Source organism: Ursus maritimus, unplaced genomic scaffold, assembly GCF_017311325.1.
Source record: "Ursus maritimus isolate PB19 unplaced genomic scaffold, ASM1731132v1 scaffold_2, whole genome shotgun sequence".
In the NCBI taxonomy this organism is placed as follows: Eukaryota; Metazoa; Chordata; class Mammalia; order Carnivora; family Ursidae; genus Ursus; species Ursus maritimus.
In genome coordinates, this window is record NW_024424452.1 from 24,312,830 (window position 1) to 24,328,495 (window position 15,666).

Sequence of the window (15,666 nt, forward strand, 5' to 3'; positions counted from 1 at the left end):
CATTAAATTGGATCTGAGATTGAAATTTTAAACTAGACTGGGCTTTCTGAAATTAGAGCATACTGAAAAGACATGGAATCCACCCTATATGCCATGAAGGGATTGGAAAGAGAGGAAGCTTTTGTTTAGATTCCACCATGCTAAGATTGTTCAGTAGACTGGTTCCTGGTCTCTGGGGAAGGGCCTTTGAGGAGGTCATGCCCCAGGCCCGGATGATGAGAAGTAGCTGGGGATGGGTGATTTGACAGAAAAAAAATAGAAAGTACAGAGTCTCCCAGGTGAGGGAGGCACTGGCATATGACAAGAACAGAAAAGTCTGGAAGGGCTGCAGCCTAGTGACGGGGACAGGTTCAGGGCAGGGTGGGGAGGTGAGAGGACTCCAAGTATGGATGGCCTGTAGCCTGCTGAGGTGAGGAGGATTCTTTTTTCATAAACTGTAAAGTACTATGAACTTATCTAAAAGATTCCAACCGAGCACCTCTTCCTACCTTGTCCAAATCCTGAAGGTAACTATCATTACTGTATTCTTCCACGCTGTTTAGACATCTCCATGTTTCCCTGTATATGCTTTTAATATGGATAAAAACTTACGGTTCTGTGATTCTTTTCCACTTAATAATATATCATTAGTCTTCTTCCATGTTGTTGGTTGAATAAATGATGCTAAATCCAGACCACGCAACTGTTAAACTTCACAATGCTGCTCTCTAGTTGTTGACCAGAATGATGTTCTGAGTATGTTCAGTGACAAGGTAGATTATGTGACAGAATGTAATAATGTAGAATCCAGTGTTTAATAAAATATGAATGGATATTTATTTTACCTGTTTGCACTGGAAAAAGCATAGCAGGATATACGCCAAAATATTAACAGTGGAGGGATTTCTGTTTTTTCCCCCCTTGTTGGCTGTTTTTCTAATTTTCCTATTGTAAATATGTAGTAACTTAAAGTTTTATAATAAAAAGTGTGGAAAGCAAATAGGACAAAATGGTGACACTTGCATATGACAGGGTGCTTGTTACTCTTAGTACATCAGTGTGTGTGTGTGTGTGTGTGTGTGTGTGTGTGCACGCGCACGTGTTTAATTTCCCACAAAAGGGGAGAGGACAAGCATAATGCATCATTTCAGTTCAGACACATAATCAACAACTTAAAAAAGATAACCACCCATCTCACTGATGGACACTGTGCTTCCAAAATGAGGGGTTATCCTTGATGTCTTATAGCTTAACCAAAGAGACCTGCAGACACAGGATGACACTGAGTTTGTCCCTGAGTAAGGAAAATGCCCATGTAAATGATGTCACCTCACCCTGCTCATTCCAGAGCAGAATCTTAATATGCAGCCACTTTCCCCTCCACACAAACTGAGTTCCCTGCAGACACAAGGACCCGATAAGAACTCAGAGGGCTTCCTTCTTGAGCCTGGGCTAAGACGCAGGCTTTTCCTAAATAAACTAAGGACTGTGAATTAAACAACTGACCTTTCTGTTCCTGTTTGGCCCAGAAAATCTTGACTCGCTGGCGAATGTGCTTGTCTTCACGCAGTTTCTTCTGCCATTGACGCAAGTCTTGAATCTCAGGATCACACCGAACCTGGAAAACGCCCACAAAGCTTTAGTTCCTTTTCAAAAATACGTCTATACATTAGCTTGTTAACTCTGCATGGAAAATCATTTACAAATTAACTGGATAAACTTTGGATTCTAAGTGAATCCGTGTTCTAAACGATTTATCTAAACTCCTGAAGCTTATGTAAAATTTGAGTGTAAATGAGGTTGTGTAAGGATTTGCTGTAATAATGGTAGGTTGAGAACATTCTAGGTCTGTGCTGTCCAATAGAAATATGATTACAGCCACGTGTGAAATTTTAAATTTCCTTGCAGTTTCATTTTAAAAAGTAAAAATGAGCCAGTGAGATTATTTTTAAGAATATATTTAACCTCAAAGATCCAAAATAGTATTTCAACATGTTATGAATACAAAAATTATTTATGAGGTATTTTACTCTCTGTTTTCCATACCAAGTCTTCAACATTTAGTATATTTTACAGTTACAGCACATCTCTGTTTGGGCTAGACACATTTCAAGTGCTCAATGATGGCATATAACTGGTGGCTACCATATTGGTTCTAGAAGAATCACAGACAACGTATTAATCATAATTCTGTTTAACACCAATTAGTTAACACTGAGCGCCTACTGCATACTGGGCTTCGTGCTAGACATTGGCAATAAAGAGATAATTGATGATAACTTGAATTACTTAAGTATTATTTTATTATTCCATAGCTCATATTTATTGTGCACTTATGTCCCAGGTGTTAAGTGTTTTACAAATTTAACCATCAGAACACCCAATAAGGCAAGAATGATTATGCCTATTTTGTAGACGAAGAAACTCAGTTTAGGCAGCTTGCTGAGCTACAGAGCTAGGACACGGTGTTGAGATTCAAACGTAGGCAGACTGTTTCAGTTGCCCTTGAGGGGCTGAGCACCCAGCAGGAGACACAGAGTATACAGGAATAAGATCAACAAAGTGTGGTAAGAATAAGAATATCCATGAGTACAAGGGAATACAGAGGGGGAACTGAACTTAGCCTGGAGCGCTCAGGAAACACTTCATGGAGGAGATGACCCCTGGGCTGAGTTTCAAAGCATAACTAGAGTTAGCCATGGAGGGAAGGTGGGTAGAGTGTAATGGTGGTCCAGTTCTGCTTATTGTGATCACGTCACAAAGCCAGGGCCCAACCTCCTGCTCTTTTAGACCAGCACTGGATCTTGAGACTTCCTACTCTGGTCATTGGGATCCAAGCTTCTTGGATTAGTTTCTGAAGAGTCCTGTTGTCCTCCAGAAGCGTCCTCCCATGGCTTTTTATAACTAGGAAACTTGTGGGGGCATGGGTGGGGGTAGGGCAGGCATTGTTGGGCTTGGGGTGATGGCAATCCCTTTTCCTTCTAGAAAGTTACTGGCTTCTTTATGCAAATTGATACCACGCACCCCAGAGCTCTACTCACTAAGAGGCATTTGGAGAGACGGCCTTATCGAAATCAAGAAAAATAAAGTCCTTCCTATTACTTCCTCTCCCAGGGCACGGGGTGCCTTGGTTGTCTTAAGAAAACTACACAAATGACTTTTTTTTCCAAAATAAAAAAGACAGATTGTTTCCTGCTGAACTTATAAATGATAGCTACACTTGCTTAAAGAAAAAGAAAATATACAATTTATCTATAAATATGTTTTTAAAATTACACATACAAAGGACCATATACGTATATATTTTATAAGTATACTTGTGTGTATATACATATTAAGTACTTTGTATATAAAGTATACACACATGCCAGTTTAATGTTATGCAAATTTCAGAGATGGCCCTATATTAATGTCATAGAACATAAGGTCATCCCCCAAATCTTTTAAATTACAAGCTAATGTTTTTACAGTGTTTCCTAAAGTCTTATGTTCAAAAGATTAGACACCTTCAACATCTCTGTTTTGTGGGCTGAGCAAGCCCAGACTCTCCTGGGCAGCTAAAAAGGGGATTATCTACATCTTTCCCACCAGCTTCTGTTTATCTGGATCCAAGCACACAGAAACCCCCACATTTCTGTACTGTGATAAATGATACCCTTAATGATAATAAATGTGAAGGATCTTTTGAATCACTAAAGAAAGGTTAACACTAATTATAATCAGCAAGTTGACAAGGTTTTCTTATAGTCAAATTCTTTCTGCATAATTGATGTATTCTTAAAGTTTGGAAGGACACACAGAGTGTGGGTTCCTTAAGGGAGGAAGGAAAATGGGGGAGAGGGCTTTTGCTTTTTACTCCGTATTTTTCTGGTTGGATTGCTTGGGATGTTTACAATGAGCATATATTGTTTCAGGAGTACAAGTGTTTCAATTTTAAGTAACAGGCTGCTGAGAGGCAAATAAGAATTCTTTAAGAATAACTGATGAATTTTTCTTACAATCCTTTGAACTCTCAATTACCTAAATATTCAACAAACAGAAACACCCATTTCCTTCATCATTCCGGAAGCCTACAGTTGTTCTCAGGGCTCTGCTGACCAGTTTAGGGTGATTTTCCTCTGTGTGGCCAGAGGCCCTTCATCTTTTTCTTGATTTCCTTCATTTCAAACCAAGGACTGCTATTTACCAAAGTGGAATACGGCAGCCTTGTTAGTTAACTTCTCATTACCAGGAAAGCCTGGATCCCGAGAGAAGGCTTTTGTGAGCACTAGGGAAAGCATGCACTCATTGAACGGGCTAATCCCGGTCATTATAGCCATGATTACGGAATCAATTTAAACAGCAGTGGTTGTGCCAATCAGCAAATACCGTAGAGTGCAGTGTAATGTTTAACACATAAACAATTTCATTGCTTTTTAAAAAAAAGTCTCCCTTATGAGTGGCTTCCTACTTTTACTTCTTTAAATTACCACACGGAGTCCATCTGCCCTTCCAAGATAGGCACACTGAGTATTATACACATTATTGTGTACTTGACTTTGGGGTAAGCCCAGGAAGAAAACTTCATTATTTGGATGTGAATTTCTAAAAAAAAAAATGCCCATGAACCAATCAAATTCTCCTAATTATCTATTATTCTGATAAAAGCCAACAGGGTACCATATTGGTTAAGAGAGCCAACTCTGGATCAGAAAGCCTGAAGTTGAATCTCAGCTCTGCAAATGACAAGCTGAGGAACCTTGAGCAAGTTACTTAAACTCCCTGAGCCTCGATTTCCTCATCTGTAAAATGGGGATAGAACAGATATTTCCTTCACCGCGTTGGTGAAAACAAGATGAGATACTGTCTGGTCCATAGTAAGCCCTCGCTCTGTTAGCAATTTCTTAAATCAACTAATAAAATAATAAGAGGGCACCTGGGTGGCTCAGCTGGTTGAGTGTCCGACTCTCGGTCTGAGCTCAGGTCATAATCTTAGGGTTGTGGGATCGGGCCCCAGGTCAGGCTCCGTACTCAGTGTGGAGTCTGCTTGAGATTGTCTCTCTCTGTCCCTCCCCTCCCAAATAAATAAATAAGTAAATATTTTTTTTTAAAAGCAATAAGAATAAGAATTCAGCTCTGAGGCTGCATCCTACAATTGCTGGTAGGACATGGAGCCAATTGGCTGAAGAGCCAGTGATTCATAAAACTGGAAGTGAGACCTCTTCCCAAGGGTTTGCAAATGTTGAATACATAAATGATTTTATATTATATAACTTTAGGCAGTGCTCAGCCAGTATAGAGGTATCAGGGCTGTTGAACAGTGACTGCAGGCAGGGAAGAAGAGAGGGGCCACTAGCTGGGACTTGGAAGTTGCCCTTCATAGATCTATACTTCTGAATTCCTCTTAGCTCAGTTGCTTCCCTTGCTTTTTGGCAAAACAGACAATAACATAGCAATGACTGGATTGCAGGATGATTCCCTGGAGTTTTTCTAATGGCTTTGGAGAAAGAAACTTTCAATATATTACAGTTCCTGGAAAGATGCTGGAGAAAAACACAACGGAGAGCCCTTCAGTAATGCTGGCAAGAGCGAACCTCCAACTCAGTGTGAGATGCCTCAGAAGGTTCTTATCACTTCCTTGCCATGACTTGATGCACTAATGATTATATTGAAGGATTTTGTACTTGAGAAAAGTGGATTTCAACGTGAAGGAAATGTATGTTTGCAAATTCTCTTTCAAATACCTAATGGAATATTCAGTTTCCAACTCTCTCACAAATTGAGTTTTCTCTCTGTAAGTAAGCTTTGTGATCTCTTCTCAGATCTTTGGTGAAACGAAACAAAAGTTAGTTTCTCATTCGGGTGGTTAGGAGTGTTCCTCATTGTTTTGGGGAACTAATTATAAAAACCTGTAGATATCACATATTTCCGGGTATTGTGGAGGTGTCCCAGATATTCATCTGTAGTATGACAGCATGTCTCTTAGGAGTTGCTTGGGGCTTTCAGGGAGGCGTAGAAATGTGTTCTAGAGAAACATTATTTAAACGGTGTGTTCATCACATTAGCGTATGGTAAGTTCAGTTCAGTGGGTTGTAAAAAGCATTACGAAAAGTCTGACCCAATAGAAAATACCAGATATTCCTTTATCATTAAGGACCTGCTTTATCTCTGAAAATGTTTTTTTTTTCTCTCTCAAAGTCTATCTTATCTGATGTTCATAACGCAAGCTCACTCTCCTTTTGGCTGGTATTTGTGTTGTATTGTATATCTTTTCCCACCTCTTTACTTTCGACTCTTCTGGGTCATTTTGTATTACCTGTAGCACAGAGGCAGATTTCTTTTTAATCCAATCTAAAAATCAGAGAAGAGCTCATTCTATTTACATTTATCGTGACCAGTAATATATTTGTACTGACCTCGCTCATCTTGTTTTTTATTTATCATGCTCTCGTCTTTTTTTCCTTTTCTGCTTTTAATTGCATTGAATTTCTTGAATTCCATTTTTCCCTTCTACTGATTTGTTAGTTCTTATTCTTTTTCTTGAATATGTTGTTATAATGTAATAAAAGACTTAAGGTAAAAAATGAATCTGTCCAACCTCCCCTCAAGCAGTTATAGGACTTTAGAACACCTTTAACATCCCACTCTCAACTCTCATGATTGTTATCCAGTATTTTAGTTTCCTCTCATTTACCCCCCACTGGTGTGTGTATATATATGTGTCTGTATATATATATATGTGTGTTTATATGTATCTGTGTGTATATATGCACATGCAGTATGTGTACATGTGTGTGCATGTGTGAATGTGTGTGTATATTATATATAATAGTCAATGTGTATTTAGATCTAGCAGCTTCCTCATTCATTATTGTTTCTTGCATTCCACTCCCTCTCCTTCCTTACAGATTCAATTTCCTTCTAACTCAAGTACATCATTTAGAAGTTCTTTCAGTGAGAGATGTGTTTGAAAATGTATTTAGCCCTTGCTCGAGTGTTAATTTAGTGAGCATATAATTCTCTCTTGAATGTTACTTTCCCTCAGGGTTTGAAGAGAATACACATCACCGTTTTCTGGCGGATACTACTGCTGATGAGAAGTCCTGATTGGTCTCATTGTTTTTCCCTCGTAGGCAATCCTTTCAAGAGAGCTATAAGGCTTCTTCTTTGCTTCTGGCATGTCACGGTTTAAGCAGGTAGCATTTTGCTGCAGTTTTGTCCTTATTAATCTAGTTTGGGATTTGTGTTTCTTCACCTGGGATGTTCTTGCCCAGTGGCTCTGTCAACACTGCCTCTCCCCTGCTCATTCTATTGTCACCCTCTGCAATTCCTATTAGACTCATGTTTGACCTTCTTGTTCTTTGTCTCAACTGCTTTCCCACATTTTCCACCTCTATCTCCCTGCTGCTTCTTTCTCCCAGCTCTCCCTGGATAGCAATTACTTCTCCAGCTGCGTCTGTCTGCTATTTAGCGCGCACCCAAAGTATGGTCCATGGATCGGCACCATCAGCAGTACCTGGGAGCTCATTAGACATGCAAATTCATGGCTTCCACCTAAGACCGATTAAGTCAGAACTGAATAGAGAGTGGGGCCAGGAATCTGTGTTTTAACAAACTCTCCAGATGATCCTGATGCTTACTGAAGTTTGAGAAGCATGGCTTTAGCCTGTTCACTTAATTGTTTTCATTTTTATAGGTTGTACTTAGTTCTTTTTCAAATCTGATCCCTTTTTTTCTTGTCGCCCTGTTCTTTCAGCAAGGTTTATATTCTTAAAAAAATTTTTTTAAGTAAATCTCTATAATCATTTTAAACCTACTTATTTCATAGTCTCAAATTGCCACTCTTGAGGCCTTGGACTTTCCAGCTGGCTGTACTCATTGACTCCCCCCACCTCCATTCCTTGTTGGTTTATTTTTTATTATGAGCTCATAGTCACTGAGGGCCTTAGTTCTAAGTTTGCCCAGGTCTGAGGTCATGTTTTTTATCCAAGGGCCAATACAATTTTTTTTAAAGGTCAGATAATAAATATTTTTGGCTTTATGGGCCATATAGTCTCTGTCCCAATGACTGTCATTATAGCACAAAAGCAACCATAGACAACATGTTTTTAAAAAATGGGCCTGGCTGTGTTCCAATAAACTATTTATAAAAATAGACAGTGGGCCTGATTTGGTCCCCGGGCTCTAGTTTGTCAGCCCCTACTCTGATCCTTGAGTGGGCATTAGAACCATAGCCCCCAGTTTCCCTTAGTGCTCCTTCCATCTTTCTGTATGTATTACGTAACATTATTGCTTTAAGACAGTTCCCTAAACTTACCTGATGATTTTGAGATCACTTAGGGCACCTGTTAAAAATAGAGTCTCAGGCTCTTGCCTTGTAGGTTCTGATTTAGTCTGTGTGACATGGAACCAACATCTTGGTATGTTCAGCAAGAATCCCAGGTGATTCTAATGATCTGAAAGGTCTGAAGCTCTGCTCTAATGGCAGAGAATGTGAAGAATGAGCTTAATGTTAGGAGACCTACTGCTTTACCGTGAATGCATTTTTTGTCTCAGTTCTTACACAATGCCACGTCGATTACTGCAAATTCTGAAAATCAGAGTCAAGAAGGACAGCTCAGGCTATTAAGTGTGCGGTCAGGAGACAGGATCTGTGTGACTCATGAACGGCAGCTGCTTTTTGGTGGGGTAGTCTCTTCAGTGCAGTTCCAGAAAGGCCTTCTCCCAGGAAGCCACACCTATTTTGTACCGAAGTCCCTTTAATAATAAAGTCATATCACAGTACATACTTGGAAAAAGCGGAATTTCCCCCAACAGCTCTATGATGACAGTTGAGATAAAGTTCATCCAACTTTTCTTGGTACTTGTTTACCCACATAATCAGGGAATGATTAAGTTGCAAAAGCATTTAAGGGATTCGATGAACTTTCCAATGATTTCTAAATTACAGCCAAGTGAGTGATGCCAAAGACCGTATTATTGCACCACGCGTTGATCTCTTTGTTACCAATGATACCCAGAACTGACATTTATGTAGTTATAGCTGCCCCGATGTTTCTAATGTGCAGTCAAGGTTGAGAGCCACTGCTCTAAAGTATGGACGCTTAACCCTCCACCAGTGTCTCTCAAAGTGTGGTTTCCAAACGAGCAGCATCGACATCTCTTGAGAGCTAGTTTGAAATAAGTTCTCAGGCCCTATTCCAGTCCTGTTGACTCAGATACTCTGGCGCTGGGGCCCAACAATCCATGTGTTAACACGTCTTCTAGATAATTCTGATGTAGGTTTCAGTTTGCGGGCTATTGCACCATGTCCCCAGCGAATCCCAGTGCCCTGGATCCCTGCCCCTTTTAAAACTATGGCATTCTTCTCATTAAATGGGGGAGTCTATCTCCCCTTTTGAATCTAGGTGAGCCTCATGACTTGGTTTGACCAACAGAAGGTAACCCAAGTGCTGCTGAGCAAGTTTCAGAGTTTAGCCCTCGGAAGGCTTGAAGCTTCCATTTTGGGAATGTTTCTTCCATAATGTAAGGAAGCTGGCCTGACGCACTGGAGGATGACAAGTCACGTAGAGGGGAACTGAAGGGCTCCAGACTTGTGCATGAGGCCAGCTTGGACCTTCCGGCCCAGCCCAGATCATCCAAGCAGAGAATACCATCATGCTGCTGGAAAGGTCCATCATGGCCAAGAAGTGCCCACTCAAGGTGGTACAGATGGGGCTGGAGTGCCGGACCCAGAGCCCCACTGTGGAGCTGTGTGGGGACATCCCACAGTAGAAGCTCCCGAATGTAGTGTTCACCATTAAACGCACCGACCGAACGTAGCCACATGAATCAGTAGCAGGGGAACTAGTCAGTTAACCCACAGGACTGTGAAAAATAATCAATTGCTATGGCTTAAGTCACTAAGATTTAGCTCAGAAGGGATCAGATTACAGCTATACAATGTACCCATACACTTTGCCTTGAAGGGAAATTGATTAGCCCTTCAAAGAGACAGACTCCAGAAAAGTCGTGAATTTGGCTGGTACTAATTGCCGGGTGCGTCAGATGCGCCTAATACATAGGGCTGGCTTCAGGGGCATTGCCCTGGGCAGTCGCACAGGCCCTTGCTTAGTAGGGCGTCACATTGTTTTAAAATTCTTGCTGTCACCATCTGGAAATTCCTAAAACTTTGAACAAGGGGCCCTGCATTTGCATTTTACACTAGGCCCTACACATTCTGTCGCCAGTCCCACCAGTATGTAGTTTCCTCATTTACTCCCCACGACACACTTGGGAGTTTGGTTTATCACCTTCCATCACATATTTGGGATATGTTGCAACTGAGCAAATAAAAAGGGGGGTTTTGCAGACAGTCTGTCAAGTTGGCAAAGCATTTTCTGGGCATATTAAGAAAAATCCACTTGCAGGTATAACCCAGAGTATATTTTAAAAACCACAGGATCAGGCAGGGGGGAAGGGAAAGGGTCTGGCCTGGGAAGGTAGGCCCCAAGCAGCCTAAACTCACTATTTATAGTGCTGTGGCCTATTTTGGCCTGCCGGGTGGCCCTGAAAATTGCCCTGAGAACTGGGCCTGGGAACTGATGGTGGAAATCAGGTGCCTTCATTCTGGGGTATCACTGGAATCATGCTGGGCACAAGGGTCTTTCTGATGAGCTCAAGGACATTTTGCAAAACAGGATTTTGTTTGATAGGATTTTCTTTGACAGAGAATAAAAAAAATTAAAGCGAATCATTAGAAACGATCAGGAAATATTAGGGAAGAAAATACATGGATCAGATCAAGTCAATAAAGAGCTAACACTTATGAGGCCCTAACCATGTGCCAGGCACTATACTAAGCACTTGACTTGCACCATTTCCTTTCTATCTTCACATATAACCCTGTGAAGGCAACACTATTCATCACACTCATTTTACAGGAAAGAAAACAGAGGCTTAGGGAAATTAAGTAATTTACTGAAGGTCACAGGGTTGATAAGCTGGGATTCAAACCCGCATCATGGCACTCCAGCTACCAGCTCTGCTTCTCAAACTTTCCCATCCAAAGACTCACCGGGGCAGCTTGTCAAGATATAGATTCTAATTTGAGAAGTCTAGGGTGGGGCCTAGATTCTGAGTTTCCAACCAGTTGTCATGTGAAGATGATGCCACTGGTCTATGAACCCCAATTTGAGTAGCAGGGATGTAGATATTATAATAGTTTTCCTGCTTCTGTTTCTTTTCTTTTCTTTTCTTTTCTTTTCTTTTCTTTTCTTTTCTTTCTTTCTTTTTTTAAGATTTATGTAATTTAGAGAGAGAGAGCAAGTAGGGTGAGGGGCAGAGAGAGACAAGCAGACTCTGCACGTGGAGTGCAGAGACCCATGTGGGTCTTGATCCCAGGACCCCAAGATCATGATCTATGCCAAAGGCAGATGCTTAACCGGCTGAGCCATCCAAGTGCCCTTCCAGCTTCTATTTCTATCCCCCTACAGTTTGCTCTCTCTACAGTAGCCTGAGTTATTGTGTTAGGTTCCTTTGCTGCATAATAAATGACCCCCCAAAATTTGGTGGCTCACAACAACAATGAACTCTTATGTCACACAGTTTCTGAGGCTTAGAAATCCAGGTGCGGCTGAGCTGGGTGGTTCTAGTTCAGGGTCTCTCATGAGGTTACAGCTAGGATGTTAGCTGGGCCTGTAGTCAGTCCCCTGAAGGTTTGATTGGGCTGGAGGAGCTGCACCTGAGAAGGCTCAGTCACACAGCTATGGGCTGGAGGTCTCCATTTCTTGTATGTGGGCATCTCTGTAGGACTGCTCATGACATGGTAGCTGGTTTCTCCCAGAGCAAATGATCCAAGACAGAGAGAGAGAGAGAGACGAAGGCTGCACATATCAACCCTGGTATAGTTGTGGGAAGGGATGCCCCAGGAATGTGAATATCGGGAGGTGGGGATGACTGTGGAGTCATCATGGATGCTGGCCTGATGAAAACTAAGTGAGGATATGTCCCTCTTCTCAGCTTCATTGATGTTGGGCTTGTCCACATGACTCATTTCAGCCAGTGGAATGTGTGGGGAAGTGGCATGTCCCCAGGCTAGGTCTTAAGACTCATTGTGTTTCTCCTCACCCATTTGAAAGCTTTTGATCTCCCCCCTGGTAGCTTACTGACCTCAGAAGAATGACAGACCCTAGACAAAACTACATAGAACACAACAGCCTAGATCCAAGTGTAGCCAAACCCAACCTAGAACAGCTGAAACCTGGCTGAATTGCTGGCATGTGAGTAGGATATAAATGTACGTTGTAAGCCACTGAGTTTGGGCTGGTTTGTTAAGCAACATTATTAGGACAATTGCTAGCTGATACACTTCTCGGCATTATATTACCTATTTATTCATACCTGTTTACAGTCTATTGCAAGAATGCAAACTTCTTGAGGGCGGGGACATGGTCTTATTCTTTGCAGTATGCCCAGCATCTAGACCAATGCCTGCCTGCCACATAACAGGTCCCCAATAAATACTAGTGAATGAATATCAGTGAATGAATTGATCTAATTATAGAGCCTGCTTGCTTACCTTTATGCTATACTGCCTTCAAGTTAGCCTAAAAAATTGCAAAGTGTTAAAAAAACAATTGTTTTGAACAGGAATTGTAGGCAGCATATCCTTTACAAAGAAATTGTGACTTGCACCAAGTAGTGTGCCATTGTCTCTGTGCCAGATGCCAACCCTCTTCACCTGGGCCATATCAGACGTCATCCAGAAACGACAACCAACCCCCTGCCTGAGAACGGAAGTGCTGCTTGAAATGACACCGGCTCACCTGGTTGGGCGGCTGTCCCCAGAGGGAAGCCAGAGAGATGGCTAATGATACACACAAAGGGAGGAAACGCACTCCCCCCCCCCCCCCGCCCCGCCCCGCCTCCAACAGCTGCACCAGAAGACAGCCCTCTCTGGAAAGGAGGAAGAGGAAGTCAAGAAAGCTGTACAGCTGACCAGCAATCTGGGGAAGCCAACACTCACAAGAAAGCAGAAGGAAAAAGGCTGGCCCTTAAAGTCACTGATTGTTGGACTTGTTGAGGAACTAGAAATCGACACCAACTCCTAAAGTTTCCCTCGGTCCTGCCATCTCGGGGCTCACTTCGGGTTGGAAGTATTTTGAATGAGAAAGTGCTTAGTCAGGTTCCTACCTGCCAACTACATTTGTAGGGTGTTTTCCTTCAAATACAAATACAAATCTATTTCCTTCAGAATAGATGTACGTGTGCTGATGTGGAAAGCGATCCTCAAAGCTAAATGAAAGGCAGGATGCAGGCTGTAGAGTGTCAGCCCAAACTTATAAAAATAAATATCCTATGTTTATAAAAAACACAATATAATCCATATACAAAAATGTTCATATAGACAAAAGGAAAACATTAAAAAGATACATGCCAATCTGTTAATAGTGGTTTTGCCTGGGAAACGGGTTTAGAGTAGGACAGGAATGGAGAGTTCCACATTTAACTTTAAAGTATTTGCTATGGACTGAATGTGTTTCCCCAAAATTCGTATGTTGAAGCTCTAACCCCCAGTGTGACGGTATTGGGGGTGGTAATTAGATTAGATGAGGTCACCAGGGTAGGATCCTCAGGATGGGATTAGTACCCTCATAAGAAGAAATCAGAGAGGGGTGCCTGGGTGGCCCAGTCGGTTAAGCATCTACCTTCGGCTTAGGTCATGATCTTAGAGTCCCAGGATCGAGTTCCATGTTGGGCTCCCTGCTTAGCAGGAAGTGTGCGTCTCCCTCTCTCCCTGTTCCTCCTCCTGCTCATGCTCTCACTCGCTCACTCTCTCAAATAAATAAATAAAATCTTAAAAAAAAGAAGAAAGAAGAAATCAGAGAGCTTGTTCTTTCTCTCTCTCTCTGCCGTGAGTGGACACAGCAAGAAGGCAGCCCTCTGCGAGCCAGGAAGGGGCTCTCACCCGACATTGACTGTGCCGATGCAGCACCTTCATCTTGAGCCTCCCAGCCTCCAGAACTGTAAGAAATAAATGTCTGTTGCTTCAGCCACCCAGTCTATGGTGTTCTGTTACAGCAGCCCAAGCTAAGACGTTATTTCTATATGGCTTGGGTTTTGTTTACAATGAATATCTGCTATTTTACAATAAAAATATCAATGAAAGACTTTTTTTCATACAAAGATGGCCATTCCTTTCCCTACCCAAACCTACACGGTGCTCCTTGCAGTATGTCCTGAGGTGGCCAGATGTGGCTGTAAAATGACCTCTTGTTTCATATGATGTTTGCTGCTGACAAGGGGCCCTCCTCTCACTCTTCCCGGGGGTAAGGACTGGATCAGGAGCTGCCCTGTAATTGTATCCTTGGCGCCACACCTCGGCTTGCCTTGTCCTTTCAGCTACATCAGTGTTTACTTTTTGCAAATGTGCTGACTTAACCCATCCGGCAGAAGATGGTGGTCTCCAGCCATGCCCAGTTCTGCCCGCATCCCCACTGTGCCGGAAAGGCGTGTGTTTATCCCACTTCTCATCTCCATCTGTTTGCGTTCCAGTTACTCCTATACAATAGCACACATAAAACCGACAGAGAAAGACTGCTCTTTCCATTTGCTCTTGAAAACCTCTCTCATTGGTTTAAGAAATAGAACCTCTGGTACTTTCCAAAACAGGAAAGACACGGAGGGATCATTACATCCATATTGATACTGTTCATTTCTGCAGCTAGAGTTCATAGGACACTTCTCATGGGTCACCACCAGAAAACATTTTGATCCTTATGATAACCTGGTGAGTTAGACTGGGCAACTATTATTATCGCAACTTGAAGAGAAAGAAATTGAGATTCCAAGGGTCGTGATTTGTCCTGGATCATCCAACTGGTAGGTCGCAAAGTAGATTCCAAATCATTGGTGCGTCTTAAACCGGGCTATACGTTAGTGTCACCTGGGGGGGGGGTGTCTTTTAAAAACTGCCTATCTCCTGTTCTCATTCTGGACAGTTGAACAAGAATCTCAGGGGAATGAGGCCTTGGGTATTAGAATTTAAGAATAAAATCTTTCCAAGGATGACCCTGATACACGGTGCAACTTGAAACCACTGCAATCAGCAGGTATAAATTAGTCTTCTGTTAAACTCACACATGTTTATTCATCACCAGGATTGAGAACCCCCTCTTACTGGGGTGTTATAGTGGCATGCTGCTCGACAATAAAAAGGAAGAGGCTACTGATACACAGAGCCACGTGAAAGAATTTCAAATGCATCAGGTCCAGTGAAGGAAGCCAGATACAAACACTATGTATTTTAGGATTCCACTTATCTGACATTCTGGAAAAGGCAAAACCAGAGGAACAGAAACGGATCAGTGAGTGTCGGAGGCTGGTGGTTGGGGGCAGGGGTTAACTACAGAGGGACAGCCTGAGGGAATTTGGGGGGATGACATAAATGTTTCTATGCCTTTATTATGGGGGTAGTTATACTATATGCATTTGTCAAAATTGAAAGACTATACACTACAGAGGGTAAATTTTACTGTGTGTAATGTATATCTTGGTAAACTTGATTAAAACATATGCACACACTTGGGGCGCCTGGATAGCTCAGTCAATTAAGCATCCAACTCTTGATTCAGCTCCAGTCATGATCTCAGGGTTGTGAGATTGAGCCCCGAATCGGGCTCTGTGCTGGGCACGGAGCCTGCTTGGGATTCTTTCTCCCCTTCCCCT

The 15,666-nt window shown here is 42.1% G+C and overlaps 1 protein-coding gene across 2 annotated transcripts in view; it reads right to left on the reverse strand.

The window, feature by feature from the left end:
* IQCK (IQ motif containing K) overlaps positions 1-15,666 on the reverse strand; it is a 119,658-nt gene that overhangs the window by 36,458 nt on the left and 67,534 nt on the right. For both annotated transcript variants that reach the window (XM_040635261.1, XM_008696959.2), the window contains one exon: positions 1,486-1,597. In XM_040635261.1, the coding sequence (XP_040491195.1) occupies positions 1,486-1,597 (112 nt within the window). The remainder of the gene's footprint in view (positions 1-1,485; positions 1,598-15,666) is intronic.